The sequence below is a fragment of the Camarhynchus parvulus genome, chromosome 19 (genome assembly GCF_901933205.1).
Source record: "Camarhynchus parvulus chromosome 19, STF_HiC, whole genome shotgun sequence".
Taxonomy (NCBI): Eukaryota; Metazoa; Chordata; class Aves; order Passeriformes; family Thraupidae; genus Camarhynchus; species Camarhynchus parvulus.
In genome coordinates, this window is record NC_044589.1 from 4,437,726 (window position 1) to 4,452,835 (window position 15,110).

Here is a 15,110-nt window from a genome sequence, read left to right on the forward strand (position 1 = left end):
CCCTCTTGTGGCATGAAAAAAAAATACACTTATAAGAAAATCTCCCTCTGAGCCCACTTGGCCAGACAAATCCCCACACATTGAATTTTCTTGACCTTGGCATCTTTTTTCAAGATCCCTGCTCTCTGCTTCCAAAGCCTTCTCTGTCTGTTGCTTTGCTTGCTCCCAGAGCAGTTCTTTATTCTTCAGGGCCTGGTTTGCTTTTTTCTTCTTCTTTTTCCTTTTTTTTCATTTTTTTGGCCCAAGCAGTTTATTATGGCAGCAGACTTGGAGCAACCAAAACAGTCCAGATGTCATTCCTGTTTATGATTTGTCATGATGCCACAACATGGAGAGAGGTTCACTAACAATATGTTCTGCAAAAATATTCTCAGAACCACAGCCACAGCTGCCAGGAACTGAATGAGAGCAGCTTCCCCAGAGTCCATTAGATGCTCATTCTGCCTTGCCCATGTCATTTGTTTTTGCTGTGGCAGTGGCTCTGCACCTGCACCTTGCTGCACCAAAGTCAGCTCAGGAAAATGCTCTGGGCCTTCCATGCCAGGTCCTGTCCTCACACGTGGAAGCTCCTCACACGTGGTCCTGTTGTTTTGCAGAGATAGCAAAAAACTCCACAACTTTGTGAAAGTTGTAAAGCTGGTATGTTTATTACAGCTCTGGACCATGTGGAGATTACTGTCCTTAAAGACATGTGTACCTTTGGGAACTTCAGGTCTCTTTTAATCTCCCTCTCAAATACATATGCATACAATTTCATAATAGGTTCATACATATCCATTTTTGTGTGACATTTGCTGCTGGTTCTTCTTTATCAGAAAGAATTCTTAGGCCAGGTTGACCTGCTCTCACAGCAGTCTCTCTGTCTCTCTTTATCACCTTTTGTCTCCCCCTTCCCTCCCTTATCTCTGTCCTTCATTAAATCAGTTTCTCTGAGCCTAGGCCTTGCAGTCAGGCTACATAGCTGTGTTTTCTGACCACAGACTCAAAGATGTACATCTCACCTAAATCAAAATGGATTTCTACTCTGGAGAATTTCTACTCTGACTCACTGTCCTGCTGGGCACAGAGCAGTGGCTGCCTCTCCCCCAGGCTTCTGGCAGTGCTGCCAAGCAGAGCAGCTCCCCTGCAGCACTTTGCCCAGCCCATGGTGCAGGGTCAGCACCTCCCACCCCTGCAGCAAGGCCGGGTGGGCACTGGTGTCACCTCCTAAGGCAGGTGGTGATGTCTGAGCTGTGGGTGAGCCTGTGGTGTCAGCCAGATTCCAGGCTCTGTGTGTGTGCTGCCAGGTGTTGTCCTTGCTCACTGTTACCCTCTGTTTTTCTGGCCTTGATTTATTTAACCTGGTGTGGAATAATAACTGTGGTGTAAGAAAGGAATCAGGTATGCACTGGAGCGTTTGGAGCCAGGCCAGTGTCTTTCAGCAATGAGAAATAATCACTTCAGTGGCTCATTGACACTGCTGGAGCCCCTACCCAGCCTCTGTGGGCTTCAAATTGTTGCTTTGCTAAAGAGCTGTGGGGATATTTCATGGATCTGGGTCCATGTTTGGCCTCCTTTCCTCCCCACACCAGTCTGTGTCCACGAGTCAAAGCCAGCCAAAAAACTCAGCGTGGATTTTGGTGGAGTGAAGGAAACTCCACACAATTTGGGATGGAGGGGAGCTGCTCATTTTGAATCATTTCAACACTGTGCCCTGACATTTTGCTCCAAGCTGCCCCCAGGTTCTCTTACAGGGATCTCAGGAGATCTTTCATCATGTGGGATATTGGAGAAGGTGGAAGTCGAACCAAAATCCTGAGTGTCCTGGGTGATTTTGTGGAAAGCAAACCCTCTGTCCCTCCCACCCCTTCCCCTGAGCCTTTTGGGAACCATTTCCTACTTTGCCCTGCTTCTGGGTATTCAGCCAAAATAAATCCCAGCCCTACCCTGAATGTCACACAGCTGGAGGGACCAAGGGCAGGGTGCTGGGGCTGACCCCAAGGTGGGTGACAGGGACAGGATGCTGTGAGCTCTGGAAGGGTTTCTGGATGACCCTGTAGCTCTGGGCTGGCTGATGCCTCTCCAGGCTGAGGTCCAGCAAAACTTGCTACTGTTTCTGAGGGTGGTTATTCCTCCTGTGAGTGACAGGGCTGAGAATAGACAACCATTTAAAAGCAATCAGTGCTGTTGAGACAGCTGCAGCACTGGCCTTTCTGATCAGCTTGTTAATCAACAGAATACATTTTTCTGAGTATTAAGAAAATATATATACTCTGGCTGAGCCAGTTGGCAGCAAGAGACCTAATTTCTCATTTCTCTCTATTTTTCTCCTACTTTTTTTTTTTGGTATTATTATTATTTTACCCTGTCCTTCTTGAACAGAGCCTAAAGGGCCCAGAGGTGCAGAGGAGCAGCTGATACCACAGGGTAAGTTCATAGCGTCTATAATTTCTCTTTCAAAGCACAAACTGTTGTTGTGCCCAGTCCTGTCCTTATGTCCCAAAAATCAGAAGAGTCCTGTGGCCAGGAACTCTTTGGAGCCTCACAGATGGAGAGGCTGAGTTTGTTCTTTGGGTTTTATCTGATCATATCAGCCTGCTTTGGTTGGAGAGGCCAAACACCAGTTTTGTCATTCCCCAGCACACAAGGGATGGACAGCAGTGTCTGATGGAGAGGCAGATCATGGGAGCACATGTGGCCAGAGCCAGCAGGGTCCTGAGTGATGGGAGAAAACTCCTCTAGCTGGTGTTACCTGCCAGGGGCACCAGGAGCCTCTGGGGATGTCAGGGCATCACTTTCCTGTGCTCCATATAAACAGAGCAGCTCCTGTGCAGGGAAAACCCTGGGGGAGGAGGGCAGCAGATGGTGTGTTGCAGGTTAATAACAGAGCCAGGGAGAAAATCCAGGTCTCTGCACATCTGATTTGGTTTCCAGCAGTAGATTACTTACCCTCTGCCTTTTAAATAATATTTTTCCTGTGGTCTTTTACTTCATATTGTTTGGAGGATAAAAACTCACCAGGGGCTTCAGCTCTCTGGAAGCAATGGCACTGCAGCAGAGCTGATTTATGCCAGCTGAAGATTTGGCCTCCCCCCTTTTCCCTGAATCCTTCCCTCTTCCTTCCCCCTGTTGCACTTGTCTCTTTTGAGCTGGTAACACCATTTGTCACCAGTATGAGCCCTTGCCTGCCTGCCTCATTACCCAGTGCTGCCTCTCCAGCCTTTCCTTCAGCTCTGACCCCTCCAGGGAAAGAAGTGCCAGCTTCTCTAAAGCTCTGCTGCAGCAATGGCAATGAGGATGCTGCAGGAAATGATTGCTCCTGGGCTGCAGGACTTCATGGGATTGAGTGATAAGGTTGGACTGAAGGATTGAGGGTGATTTCTACAAATGAGGGAATGTTCTGGCCCACACTCAGCAGCACAGCAAAACAGTTGGTGCTGTTCTTCCCTCTGTGCTGCAAGTTGCTGCAGTGAAGTTTCAGGTGTGCTGGGGTTTTTAGGGGTAAAAGCTGTTTCCAATGCTGTGAAAAAATGCATTTGCTTTCCTAAAAGGGCTCCTGATCACCTGCATGGGCTTCCCAGGACAGCATCCCCTGCCAGGGCAGATCCAGCCTTCTATCCACAGAAAAGGCTGCAGTTTGTGTCCTGTGGATAAGCAAATTGATCCAAATTGAAACCTGGCCTCAATTCCTTATTCAATACTCAAATCAGATCTTTATTCATGAGCCACAAAAGTACAGGCTCACACTCCCACTCAAAGCCATTGAGAAATGTAATTTCCTCAGTCTGCCCAGTTTCATCGTGGATTGAAGGAGGAGAGATTTCATTTTTGTAAGAAAAAACAGTTCGGACATCTCTGCAAAATGGAAAAAAGAAGAGAGGAAGGGTAATTTTTCCAGGGGGGTCTAATACTGGGGGATTATTGCTTTGTTGTGAGAAATGAGGAGTCTGGGGTGATGAGGTTCTGTACTCCAGGTGAGCTATCCCACATCTAGAGTGGGAATTGTACCCAAATGGGGGAGCTGCAAATCCTGTGAGCCTTGATGTGGTTGTGCAGCCCTGTTCCCTGGTACCAGCTGGGAAGGTGCTGTCCAGCTTCCTTCCTTTTCTCCTTCTCTCCCTCCTTTCCCATCCACGCTCTCCACCCCCATGTGCAGCATATTCTGCTGGCACTGGTTTTGGGGGATCCAGCACCTCTCCTGATACCTGGGAAGGAGAAAGACACTCCTTAAGAGTTGATCAAACCTTAAATTGCTCTGCTGTGTTGTGGTCATACGTTACACATGGACTAAAATCTGAAATCTGAGTGTGCTGAACTTTGGACTCATCCTGATCTCCCTCTGGCTTTGGGGCTTGCATCTGGCACTGCTTTCAAATCCTCTGAGCCCTTTGGTAGCCCAGAAACCAGGAACCTCTGACAGTTAATGCCTTCATTGTAACCATTAACCACTTAATCTGAGAAGACAGACCCACTTGCCCACACCTCCAGGGCATCAAAGCTTCAGTGCTGTTTGCACAGTGTTTAAATGTCTCTCCATGTCAGCCCAAGATCAGCAGTGCTCTTCTGAACAACACCATAAAATTGCCAAGTGTTGTTGTTATTTTGGTAGTCTGGGAGAAACAGCATTAAGATTTTATTTAGTGTCACCAGAAGTGGTGACTTTGAGATCACCAATGCTGCCTCTGCACCTCTCCTGGGCTTACTGGGGGTCTGAGTGGGTGTTGGGGAAGGTGAAACAGGAAAGCCTTATAAATATGATTGCCTGGCAAAAGATTTTGAGAATATGGACACTATAAGTGAGATTGAAATGAAAGCAAGCTTTGAGATCCCTCAGTTACTGAGCAACTGGAAAACAATGGTGTGGCCAGCTGAAGGTGATCCCCTTTTGATGGAACAACACCCTCTGCTTGCAGACAGGCCCAAGGGTCAGAGCAGACCCTACAGCTTGGCAGAAGGGGCCCAAAGAGGAGTTTTTAGGGTTTAAAATGTAACACAGGATGGTAATGTAATGATTCTTATAGGCTGTATGTAAATGCTGTAGGATTTGTATCTTGTACTAGATTGGTTAGTGAGAATGGGAATGTTCAACACAGAAGAAGATTTATTGTATTGTAACGGGAACTTCGCGTTCTTGCCTTTTACTCTCTTACCTTTTTGCTCTTTTGCCTCTCTTGTGCTCTTTCCCTCATCCTCTCCACCCCTCTCTCCTCTCAGTCCTGCTCTGAGCTGTGGCTGGCAGCTCCCAGCAGGGCCCTGCACCCAGGCCCTTTGCAATAAACCCCAAGTTCCTGACCTGGCTGCAGAGATCTTTCATCTCCGTTCGTCCCCACCGTGCTACCCCCGACACTCCTACAATTGGGCTTGCCAAGAAATGTCCCATGGGCTGCAATCACTGCTCCTGCTGTTGCCCTGGAGCCCTGCTCAGTGATATTCATTACTGACAGCCAGTTCCTGCACAAGGAGGGGCATTAATGTCACTTTGGGATGAAAAACCTGTGCACAGCACAGAGCTCTGAGAGATGAATGAACTCAGGAGAAACCAGGGAAACATCACTGATACAGAACTTCTGGGTGGTGTGATTAGAGCAAGTGGGAGACAGGGTCTGCTTGTCTTTGGCAACTCTATTCTGTGTATTTTGATACTTTGGGATGGTTCAGGAGTTTATGTGTGTCTGGATGAGCCCAGCAAAGGACACCCAGACCCTGCCAAAGCCATTCAGGCCTTGGGAAGGGCACAGTGTGGGCTCAGTGTGGCTCTGCCCAGCACATCCCAGCTGGGGATGCACATCCTGCTGACTTTTTGGGGACGGTCTTGTGCATGGGGATGTGCTTTTTCCTTACAGGATTGAAGGAAGAAGAGGAGAAGCAAAGTCCAGTCTGGCTTACCTGCCAGAGAGCTCCTGCCAGCAATGCCCCCCTGTCAGGGCACTGCTGCATGTCTGCCCTTTGCAGTCCCTCCCCTCTGGTTCTGAGGTTGCTGAAGCCTTTCTGACTCAGCAGTGTCCTAACTTCCAGCTGATTTCCTTTCTGACATTTCAGGGATTCCAGGCCAGGTTGGTCCCCCGGGCCCGGTTGGCCCCACGGGGCTCCCAGGACCACCAGGGCCCAAAGGAGAGAAGGGACAGCCCGGGGAGAGGGGCCCTGCAGGGCCACCAGGTGAGTCCTGTCACTGGAGAGGCTTCACTCCATACAAATTGTCTGTGACAGCAGCTCAGACAAGGCCACACACATAAGACTGAGCATCTTCAGTTGCTATCAAATCCATTCCAGTGAGTCCCCTGGGAGCTGGAATCAGCCAGGAGCTCCCAGGGCAGGCAACCACCTGCAGGAGCAATGGCTGACCCTGGGATTTTCTGTGCAGCAGGAGAGAGCCTGTCCCAGAAAGCTGCAGAGCAGGATCATGTTTCCCCATCCTGCTCTGGAGCTGTAAGAAAGAGCCTGTGACCTGTCAGCCTTTGGAGCAAAGCATTCCCTGTTTAACCCTCTCACTGGGTGCCTGCTTTAACTCCTTTTTTTTCTCCACCATTTGTGTCAAGCTGTCAGATGCCAGGATGTCAAACTAATGATGCTTTTGTATGTTAAGGGAAAAGGTTAGGAGACCATTCTTTCAGAGAACACTCCATTCCTGACCTAGGAGTCTTTCTTCATTCCCCAAACGTCCCTGAATGTTTTGATGAAGGTGATACTGCACAATAGGTGCCAGACCTCGGGCTCTGTGCTCTCTGTGTCTGAAAGGCTGAGCCTTGTGAGCCTGAGCTTGGGTAACATTTAAAACTCTGAGAGTGCCTTAAATGTGAGAGCAGCCCTGAACACTTTCTGGCACTTTCTGGCAAGCTGTCAGTGGCCAAGGTCTGGCCAAGGATGTGTCTGATTTTTTTGGTTTCTCAGTTTGCAAGGAGAGCCTTGCAGCCCCACAGGAGATGTGATCTGTCTGCTCCTGGATTGACTCTGCTTCCTGGCAGGGAGGTGACACAGGTGTACCTGGAGGCAAAGAGGATTTGATTTCATACTTTTCTGCCTGTAGTTTCTCACTCAGCCTCAGGGAGAGGGGAGATTTCACTCTTTCAGCAATTGGGCTACTCAAAGGCAGCACCTCTGAGCCAAGTCAAGCTCTCTCCTTTGCAGAGGAAGATGCTAAGCAAAACCAAAAAAAAGAAAATTGGGAAGCTGTTTCAATTTTCTCCACCCTTCTATGCAGTTCAGGACAGAAATCCTTTGTCTTCTTGCTGCCTTTGCACATGATAGGATCATTAGCACATCCCCAAAAGCATTAACACTCCTCTCCTGCCTCTGCACAGGGATGTTGGGACCTCAAGGACCACGAGGACTTCCAGGAGAAACTGGGATCCCAGGTCCCCCAGGTCCTCCAGGGCCACCAGCCACGCCAAGCCTCCCTCTCACCTTCCAGCAAGGGGTTCTCTACTCACTCCAGCCCACAGCTGAAAAAGAAAGTAAGTTCCCTCCTCATTTCCCCTGTTCTCCTGTGGCATCAGCAGAGTGGGGCAGCTCAGCTCTGCTCCCACCTCCTTGCCAGGCTCTGCCAGGCCCTGGGAGCAGCTGGACACTCCCTGCATTGTGTGAGTCTCTTGGAAGCTCCTGGTCAAGGTGGAACATCTTGGAAACCACAGGGGGTTCACCTCTCCAAAATGAAGAACAAAGTCTCTGCTCTTCTAAACTGTCAGTGAGAGCAGGGTTTGGAGGATTTTGTTCTCTGTGCCTGGTTTTTTTAGGTTCATCACAGCTTTGGGGTGGCAGTTTGGTGTTCTCTAAGCTTCCATCAGGAGTGGGAAGAGGGTCTGTGGTGAAATGACAGAGCTCAGGTAGCATCACCTGAGAGAAAGGGCCAGAGGGATCCAGAGGGGCAGATGAGGTGCTGGTGCACAAAAGCTGTGGGGTTGGAGCCCTCTTGGTGCCACTGCTGTGGTGTTGGAGTGTCAGGGCTGCTCAGGAATCAGCAAGGACTAGAGATTTGCAGCTCTGGAATTATAACAGACATTTAACATTTAACATCTGTTAAATGTGTCTCCTTCCCTGCCCCTGCAGATGCTGCTTCCACCTGTGTTTCTGGTGCATCCACATTATCCCACAAAACACAGAATTATGGACTGGAGAGTCCAGACTGACACCCTGATTTATCCCTTCCCTGTAACAGGAGGGCCAGGGTTTCTTTGTGCTTATGCTGATTTAAAGCATAGATTTTATTTGATGTGTGCTGTGTAGGGCAAGAAAAAGCTTTCTAGGGGAGGCATATCCTGCACTTGGAATGCTCTCAGATTTGAGCTTGATTCTCCTGGTCCAGCCCTGTGGAGCAGGCAGTAATGATGAGGGAGCAGAGCTCAGCTGTGCCTGCCCTTGCTCTGCTTGGTCTCCCACTCCACTCCCCCAGAGCTCAGCTGTGCCTCTGCCCCAGCTCTGCTGCTCCTGTCCAGCTTCAAAGCTCACTTGTCTTAGTTACAGCCAAGGATTATGAAGTCTCCCCATGTCTGACAGTTATCTCAAGCTCTCCCTTCCCTTCCACCCACTCTGCTCTCCAGACTCCTTCTCCCAAAAGTGAACAGATGTATTTTTACTTTAGGGAGAATTTTAACAGATCGATTTTGTATTCAGTTATTAGGGTGCATGGGCAGGATGAATAACGGAGGTGCAATACTGAGATTTTCACAAAATACACATCAACATGCTGCATTCTTCAGCCTGAGAACAAGGGAGTTTTGCATTACAGTTGTCTCACTCCTCTCAGGGTCACACATTCTGCCTTTTATTCCAAGTGATCCCCGAGGATGGTTTGGGTGCTGCTGCTGCCCTCTCCCTCCAACCACCCTTTGAATTAAACTTTTCCTTGTGATCAGTGGATAAATTAAAAAGTGAATAAAGGCTTTGCATGGCCTTCCCAGTGATGTGTGAGGAGGGTGAACTCAGTGTTGTGCCCAAATGGGAGAGGAGAAATGGTGGATAATTATTTCTGTTGTCTCTGCAGCCCAGGGACTTGAGAGCAGTGAGAGGAGATGGTGACTGCTCCATTTCCATCCCTGGGCATTCCTCCCTCCAGGCCTGTGCATTTCTTGGCTTGCAGAAGGAGTAGCCCAAAACTTCATGACACTTTTTCTTAATACAAATCCAGCTGCAAGTGTAAGTTATCTATGTCACCATGACAATGTTCCGGCAGTATCAAGTTTATTTTCTTACCATTTTTCCTCTCTGTTGGCCGATTTTGCCTCCCACAGGCTGGTGGTAAGCTGATCTTCTGCTACCAGTAAAACTTAGCCTTGTAAATTCTGTTTAGCTTTTTAAAAATGTATTTACTTGTTTTGAAAGGAGCACATCTGAAAACTATAAACACAAAATTCCAGCTGCTGACAGCAGAGGGAAGCATATTCCTGCTAATGGGAATGACATGTGAGAGCTGTATCAGGTTATTGTTATTATAAAGAGTTTGGTTCTGCCTGAACATGGTTAATGCCTGTGCCTTTATTAATTGCAGCAAGTTCCTGTTGGCAACATTTATCTGCAGGCAGAAGCCAGAAATAGAGAGACAAATATTTTCTCAGTTTCCCTGTGTTGTGGTAAAAGAATTGGTCCCATTTTTTCCCTCCAGATCAGGTAGCAGAAAAAAAATTAAGACAGGATTACTTCATTTCCATCCTGTCTCAACAAATCAAGGCCATAATGGGGGAATTTATCCCTTAGTCAGAAACCTCAGCCAGAGGCTGAGCTGCTGTTCCCCACTGCTGGGGCTGCTGCTACTGAGATCTCTCACTTAAAAATGAGTGAGCAGGTACATGGGCTAGAGCCAGCTCATTCCTATTCCTTGTGCTAACATTGGTGATTTCTAGGGAATAGTTAGGGAAAATAAAGACACTCTCACCCTTGAGGGCTGTTTCCTTCCAGCTCAAAGATCTGCCAAGGACACACGAAAAAAAATTAACCTGTTCTCATAGAATCATCACTGTTGGAAAAGAACTCCAAGATCAAGTCCAGCCATCAAGCCATGTCCTCAAGGGCCACTGCCACACATTTTTAACACTTCCAGGGAAGGTGACTCCACCACTCCCTGAAGGGAGAGCAAGGGGAAACTGAGGCAGGGCAGCTGATGGTGTGCCCAGCATGTCAGAGGTGATAAGGGAGAGGGATCCCAGCTGCCAGCAAGGCCCTTCCTGAGGAAGGAGAACAGAGCAGGGGAAGTGAAGGGGAAGGAGAGGAGGAAAGGAATTGAGAAAACTGATTTCTTTCCAAGCGTGCCCTGAGCTACCTTTGCTGCTGTGCCTGGGCAGCTTTCCCTGTGTCCTTCAGGGCATTTCTGTGCTGGTTCAGGGTGTCTCTGTTCCACTCCAGAGAACACAGGTGCTCCCACCTGGCCAGGCCACACTGGTTTCACTCCTCCTCTTGGCTTGGATAGGGGTTGGAGAGCTCCTGGAGCAAATTCAGCATCAAGGACTTCTCAAATGAAGCATTGTCTGCTGCTTTGGGGTGCCCAGGAGCACTGAAGCAGAATCCAGCTCTTGAGCCCAGCAGAGCCTGGGTCAGTGCAGGAGGTGGCTGACAAGGGAAGATTCCTGCTACCATTGATGCTATTTTGTGGCTGCTCTAACAATCTCCAGCTGCAGAGAGCCCCAGAATGTCCCCATTTATAAGGGAGTTTATAAGGAGATACAAATTCTTCCTGCTGCTTTATGAGAACATGGAGGCAATCCCTTAAAAACACATGAGGGTTGTGTTTTAACACACTTCAGTGCCATTTCATTCACAGTGTGTTTCATTCAGAGCTGATCCTGGAAAGAAAGCTGGCTCTGGAGGAGCTGGCCAGGAGGGAGCTGGCACAGTCCTGTGCTGCCCAGGCCAGGCAGGAGCTGCTGAGCCCAAGGGTTGTTGATCAGAGCTCTCCTCTGTGTCACAATCATGGAATCACCTTTCATTAAATAATGTTGAGTCAAATGTCAGGAGGGGTGGATTTGTGGGAGTAACTGTCATGGTAATAATGTGCCATTTAGCTGGAATGTTTTGTAACCCAAATCTTTATCCCTGGCTTACCTCCAGCAGAAATTAAACCCTGGTTGTTTTCTGTCCATCCCATGCCCCTCTCAGTGGATGTGCAGTTGTTTTTAGTGGTCACTTTAAAAACAAAAGGCTCTGCAACTATTTAAGTCTTCACTGCTGTTTGATGCTCATTTCCCAATTTCATCTTACTCCCAAGCTGTGATGGATTTTGACATGGTCAAATAAAACTCAAATTAATTGGATTACACACTTCACTGGGGTACCTTTCCTCCTGAACATGAGAAGAGTCTCAGTTGTTTTGTTTCAGGGCTGTGAGGAGGGGGAAGATGAATGGGTTTAGAAACAGCAGTCAGATAAATACCTGTTTGCATTCAGGCTTTAGGCACAAAATGTGGTTCTTAGAGAGATCTGGGTTGGATCTTGTGCTGTCCTGCTGCCAGGAAGGCATTGCAGAGCTATCCTGTCATCCTTGGCAGCCCAAGCCATTGCAGCGTTTCTCCTGGAACTTCTTTCAAACACCTGCCTTGGAAGTTCTCTCTATCACTGCTCCAGAAGCTGGGAAGGCTTCACAATGTGGCTGCTGAAATTTCTGGAGAGTTCACCTTCTGACCTTTGGGCTGGACTCTGCAGAGTAAGCAAACACCCTTCTGACCTTCCTGGTGTCACTTGGCATCTGCAGTGAGACATTCCCAGCCTTTTCCTGCCCAGGGTTCCCCTGAATTTTACTGTGATGAGTTACAGGGATGGGTGGAAGGAAGCATGAGTAAGCTTGAGGTCATGGGCAGGAGGAGGTGGACATTATTCCTTTTTGGCACCTCCAGCTGTGGAAAATGTGGGGTTTTCAGAGGGTTTGCCATCCTGGTGACCAGGAGCCAACATCATCCAGGTTAAAGAGGAGATTTATTGTTGGTTCTCCAGCAAAGGGTCAGGACAGAAAGCCTTGGTAGCACCAGGATGTGGGGTTCCTTGTTCTTGTGCTTGTTTTGTGACCTTGTTGTCTTGGTTGTTCATTGAATTTTTGCCCCAGGTTTCCACAAGTGTCCCAAAGTGCTGTGGGGTGCTCAGATGAAAGGTGCTGCCACCTCCCCAGATTACAGCTGTGCCACAGTACAGATCCACAGGGAACAGGGTTGTTGAATATGGTTTTGGCATTGCAATAAATACTGAGGGTTGCTTTTTTATTTATACTTGTGGGTTTTCTCTTCAGCTGCCAACTGAATAGAAACCCATTGGCTCCAGGCTGAGGGAAGATATGGACAGCTACAGGCTGCTGGGTTTTATTCTTGACTGGAGAGAGCTGAGTAAGATGTGCAAAAGCACAAAAACTCCTCCAATTCCTGCTGCTGCCTTTCCCTTCCCTGCTCCACTCCCATTCCTCTCCATTTCCCAGAGCTCAGTGAACCTGCCCAGCTGAACACCTAAAATAATCCTCAATTGCAGGAAAGCTTCCTGAGCACATGGAGGGGGGCAGAGCACACCCATCCCTGGGCACCTCCCAGCAGCACCTGCCCAGGTGAGCTGGCTGGGGCTGCCAGGGGGGCTCAGCAGCTCCTGGTGCCAGGCAGGAGGGAGCCCCACACCCTTCCCTTGCCAGGCAGCCACAAGCCAGGGCTGGGGTGGGGATGGCCAGTTTGGGGTCAGTCATTCCAAGGCAGGATTGTACAGGTGGATAAATCACCTGTACAAGGTTTTGAGAGGAAGCACAGCTTGTCTGGGGTTCTCAGGGGTGAGAGAAGCAGCTCTGCAAGAGGTGGGGTCACAGCCTGTTGTAGCTGTGATGGAGACAATACAAAGCAACACTCCATTTTCAGAAGGCTTCAAACATGTTTTTATTATATAATATATATTTTTAATATTTATATATTATAAATATATATTTCTATTTTATTGTATTTATATTACTATATTATATATTTTATATATTCTTACAAAACTCCTAAGTTTACACTTTACTCATTGGTCAGGAAAGACGAACAAAGTGCTATTGGAACAGGCAGTTGCAGGTTTCTCTTATTTATCCTTCTCTCTTTCTTGGTTTCTGTGTTAATTACCTTGATAGAAAATTCTTCCTGGGGCAAACACGGATCCTCTTATCAAACTTCTCTGTGGCTCTCAGAAGTGGCTGTAAAACCTCTTCCACAGCAGCCCTGGAGAGCAAGGGCAGGTGCTCCAGGAGCCCGAGCTCAGCATCCTGCAGAACTGCCGGCCAAATGCATCCTGCAGCACTGCCGGCCAAATGCATCCTGCAGCCCTGCCGGCCAAATGCATCCTGCAACACTGCTGGGCATGCAGCCCTGCCGGCCAAATGCATCCTGCAGCCCTGCCGGCCAAATGCATCCCGCAGCACTGCCGGGCATCCTGCAGCACTGCCGGCCAAATGCATCCTGCAGCACTGCCGGCCAAATGCATCCTGCAGCCCTGCCGGCCAAATGCATCCTGCAGCCCTGCCGGCCCGCGGCCAGCAACGGGCGCCAGAGCATCGCGGAGAGAGCCCGGCTGGACTCGGCTCTAACTGAGATCCTGGCTGGGATCGAGACTGAGATCCTGGCTGGGCTTGGGTCCGACTGAGATCCTGGCTGGGATGGACACTGAGATCTTGGCTGGGCTCAACACTAACTGAGATCCTGGCTGGACTGGGGACTAACTGTGATCCGGGCTGGGCTGGAGACTGAGATCCCGGCTGGGCTCGAGTCTAAGTGAGATCCTAGCTGGGCTTGAGTCTAGCTGTGATTGTGGCTGGGCCCAACACTGTGACCCTGGCTGGGCTCGGGTCTAACTGTGATCCCGGCTGGGCTCGAGACTAACTGTGATCCTGGCTGGGCTGGACACTGAGATCCCAGCTGGGCTGGACACTAACTGAGGTCCCAGCTGGGCTCAGGACTAACTGTGACCCTGACTGCTCTGTTGCAGATGGAGAAGCCCAGCTGGCCTCCACCGTCATCGACACCATCCTGGCAGGGCTGCCCGGCCCGCGGGGAGCCCCGGGGCCCGTGGGGCCACCAGGTGACAGCCGGGGCTGGGCTGGGGGCTGGGCTCAGGGCTGGCAGTGGGGGAGGATGGCAAAGCCCCTCTGGTGGACAGTTGATGGTCCCTGGGTGCCTGCAGGGGAGGGGAGGGGAGGCTCCTCGCTAGCAAGAAGTAACTGGGTTTTTATCTGCTGATAGTGGCTGATTGTTTGACCTTTACATTTTGAGAAAGGGGCTGATTAAAAGCTGCTTTTAAAAGTAGGTTGTTCAGTGATTCCTTCCTGAGAGCAGAGTTGTTCTCCCCCTGCTGCAAACCTGTCCTGTCACTGCAGAGCTGCACCAAGCAGGGGCTGGCCAGAGGCTCTGTGATGTCTGTGAAGACTTTGGAGCCAGTTTGAGCAATTGCAGATTTTCACCAGTGTAACTGAAATCAGAATCTGAGATGAAAATTCAGTGACAAGCCTTCTTTCTCTCTGTGCTGATGGGTGGCTTAAATGATAATATTCCTGCCAACGTCAGCACTTCCCTGTATGATGCATATTTAGGAGTCAACTCCCATTAGTTGCAGAAAAGGCTTCTCCTTTCATTATGAGGGCCTTTCATTTATCCTTCAATTCCTTTATTCTTTGACTTAAGCATTTGTATGGTGCATTAATGATTGAGGCTGATTCAGCTGTACTTTGTGTATAATGTCCACATTGTTTCATCTCAAGGGTTGTGACAACTAAAGCAGAGAGGAGTATTGCTAAGTTCAGGCTAAGCAAATATCCTGTCTCCCATCTGCAGGTATAATTTAACAGCTACTGTTGAGATATAATTATTTTTTCAAAAGGAATGAATCTGTTAAGTCACTGTGTGAGACAAGTTGACCTGTTTAGATGGTGCTTAACTCATCCTGGAAGCAGCTCTCTTGTGGTACAGATTTTAAATTAATTTATTGCCACTGCAGTGAGTGAAGACCAAGAGAGAGCTTTGCTTTGCTCCACTCAGCCTCTCCTATCTCTGACCAAGTGCAGCAGCTCTGGGGCTCCCCTTGCCACCTGAGATTGTTTCAGGACCAGCACCTGCAGTGTCTTGCTCTCATGGAGCTGTTCCATGGATCTTGTTTAAGTTTTCTCAAAAGTTGCATTTTAAGGAATGGAAATGTGGACATTGCTGACATCCTTCCTG

General features: G+C 48.9%; 1 protein-coding gene across 7 annotated transcripts in view; it reads left to right on the top strand.

Moving 5' to 3' along the window:
- COL26A1 (collagen type XXVI alpha 1 chain) overlaps positions 1 to 15,110 on the top strand; it is a 172,394-nt gene that overhangs the window by 139,759 nt on the left and 17,525 nt on the right. For 6 of the 7 annotated variants that reach the window (XM_030962403.1, XM_030962406.1, XM_030962408.1 and 3 more), the window contains 4 exons: positions 2,362 to 2,406; positions 6,019 to 6,135; positions 7,278 to 7,430; positions 13,885 to 13,977. In XM_030962403.1, coding sequence (XP_030818263.1) covers positions 2,362 to 2,406; positions 6,019 to 6,135; positions 7,278 to 7,430; positions 13,885 to 13,977 — 408 coding nt within the window. The remainder of the gene's footprint in view (positions 1 to 2,361; positions 2,407 to 6,018; positions 6,136 to 7,277; positions 7,431 to 13,884; positions 13,978 to 15,110) is intronic. The other variant, XM_030962409.1, reaches the window with a different exon arrangement.